Source organism: Triticum dicoccoides, chromosome 5A (assembly GCF_002162155.2).
Source record: "Triticum dicoccoides isolate Atlit2015 ecotype Zavitan chromosome 5A, WEW_v2.0, whole genome shotgun sequence".
In the NCBI taxonomy this organism is placed as follows: domain Eukaryota; kingdom Viridiplantae; phylum Streptophyta; class Magnoliopsida; order Poales; family Poaceae; genus Triticum; species Triticum dicoccoides.
In genome coordinates, this window is record NC_041388.1 from 26,960,616 (window position 1) to 26,963,197 (window position 2,582).

At 46.2% G+C, this 2,582-nt stretch overlaps 1 protein-coding gene across 1 annotated transcript; it reads left to right on the forward strand.

Moving 5' to 3' along the window:
* Positions 1-1,257: 1,257 nt before the first annotated feature.
* LOC119296857 (polyubiquitin-B-like) lies at positions 1,258-2,348 on the forward strand. The gene has a single exon (XM_037574896.1). The coding sequence runs from the start codon at positions 1,258-1,260 to the stop codon at positions 2,104-2,106; it is 849 nt and encodes a 282-aa protein (XP_037430793.1). The 3' UTR covers positions 2,107-2,348.
* The last annotated feature ends 234 nt before the right edge of the window (positions 2,349-2,582 follow it).

Here is a 2,582-nt window from a genome sequence, read left to right on the forward strand (position 1 = left end):
TTCCTCTCTGCCCCAGTGTTTTTTTTCTATAGGCTTTCCAACTAATGGTTGATTAGGGGTAAGGAATCCCACTGCTAATAATTATATGTTTGGTCCATATCTTTTACCTCGTGTAAGGTTGAAAATCTGCAGGTAGCATTGGTTGATGAAACAGACTTGCACTCACCAACTGTCTTATCAAATGTCGTGCCATATACTCAAAATTTGTGTCATGTGAATTATCTGAATATGGAGTAAAGTTATCTGAATATATATGGAGTGAAGTATTTGTGGTGAGTTACTATGAATATACATGGTGTGAAGACTAAGAATCATCCTAAAATTTTGCGTTCATAATTTAGGAATACCCCCTAAACTGGTATATTGTTTGGATTGTTGATTCTTCAAGAGGTGTTAATCTGTGCTATTAAGAAAATATATTATAGCTCTGTAAATGCTTAAATACAAGAAAAATTAGTAGGGAAATACTATAATGGTGTGCTTTTTTACAAATGGTAAGTTGGAGCATGTTGCGAGGCCGTATGCACCTGGAGTTAAAGGCTAACAAGGTGGCGGGTAGGATGCATAACAAAAATCGAACATTTATACATGGACAGTCCTAACTAAATACCCACAAGGCTCGAACCGACTTTGCACTATTTCGCTCAGTATCAACTAATTTTATATGTTTAATTACTGAGATATTTAATCGCCCACAAAAAATAATTACTGGAGATATTTATTGGTCTTAATGCAAATTTACTTTTATGGTTCATGTCTTAATATATTTATAGAAATTCCTATCATTTTATAGAAAAAACCGACGGGCGCGGCAACGCGCACCACTATGGTCTAGTTTATCTGAGAAATGTGGCATCATGCATGGATCGATGCATCATGCATGCACATATCTTAGAATATATTTTCATAAATGCTTGCACAATAATTTTGCAGATATCAGAATATCATCGAGTAAAAAAATGGATGCAAATTTTGTTATAAATGCACGTACATTAATTTTCACACATATGGTATGTTATATCTGAGAATATATGTTATAAATGCCTATATATTGCACCTCTACTGGCGTGGTGAAAGATGTAACCTTAATAATAATCATATTAATGAAATATAAGGAGGCACTTTAAGCGGTCAAAAGAAATCTGAGAATAATAACATGGGAGTAAATGATGGATGTGCAATGCCATATATTGTGTGTATAAATAAAATGCTCGGCCGCACGTTTTCTTCACAAATCACACAAGCGGCTGAATCGCGATGGAGGTGACGTTCGAGACGACGCAGGGCCGCCGATTCGTCGTCGAGATTTGGTATTTCTCCACCGTGCGGAGGATCAAGGAGTACATCCTGAAGCAGGAGGGCATCCCCGTGGAGTCCCAGCGGCTCTTCTTCCAGGGCAAGGAGCTCGACGACGACCGCGACACCGAGCACTACCCCATCCTGGAGGGATCCCACGTGCTCATCGTCCTGCCGGATGAATCTCCCGCTGCCGCCGCCGTCGCCGCCGCTGACGGCCATGCTGCAAGCGCCCCCGGCGCCGTCGTCCACGTCGTCGCCTCCGGGCCGGCCCTCGGCCAGGGCCGCAGCGTCGCGCTTGAACTGGACGCGTCCTGCACGGTCGCCCGCCTCAAGGAGACGCTCCAGGAGCGTACGGACGGCGCGCTTCCCGCCGCCAAGGTGAGCGTGTTCTTGGACAAGGCCGAGATGGAGGATGACAAGGCGCTGGCGGAGTTCCAGCCGCCGGCCGATGGGATGAAGATGGAGGTGCGCGTAGTCGTGCGCCAGCCGCCGCCGTCGCCAGCGTGCAACAACGGGAACGGGAACGGGAACGGGGTGGCCAATTGCAAGGTTAACAAGCGGATGTCGGTGGAGGTGAAATGGGGCGCCAAGACCGCGACGCTGGAGGTGAGCGACATGGACGCCGTCAAGGAGCTGCGGGCGGAGCTGGGCAGCGCGGCGCCGCACCTGCTCCTGCCCAACGACGGCGCCTACTTCTTCATCTACAAGCAGAACGTCATGGAGGAGGAGCGCACGCTGCGCTGGCACGACGTCAAGACCGGCGACACCATCGAGATCTTCAACGGCAGGGTCACCGGAGGCGCTTGATATGCATGTTTTGTTCTTGTGCATCACACACACCGGAAACATGCTGCGTACGTCCATCGGTTTACAGATCTGCATTCACCATGCATTGAGTCGTTATGTTGCATGCATGATACGTACTTGACCATTTCATTTCTTTCGCGCAAATTGCTATAATCTAGTTGAGTTAACGATCCTGAAGAAGATCCGATTTGTTGGGTTAAGATGTCAACAAGAGTGACCTATTCCTTTGCTCCGCAATGTTACCGAACTATGCGTCTCTGACTTTTGCAATTATCAACCGAACAGCAGGGGAATTTTTTTGGGGGGTTTGAAGGAAGATACTTTCATTTACAATAATGTGCCCGTACTTTGCTATGAGCAGGGAAAAAATGTAAGCTCTTCACTTAAGAGGATTACTTATTGCGTGTGTCTAGGACACATCTAGATATGCTCTAGTTATTGCACATCTAAGTGAGTGAATCAAGCATAAAGAGGAA

Coding starts and splice junctions, on each gene's coding strand:
- LOC119296857 (XM_037574896.1), top strand. CDS start 1,258: ATGGAGGTGACGTTCGAGACGACGCAGGGCCGCCGATTCGTCGTCGAG.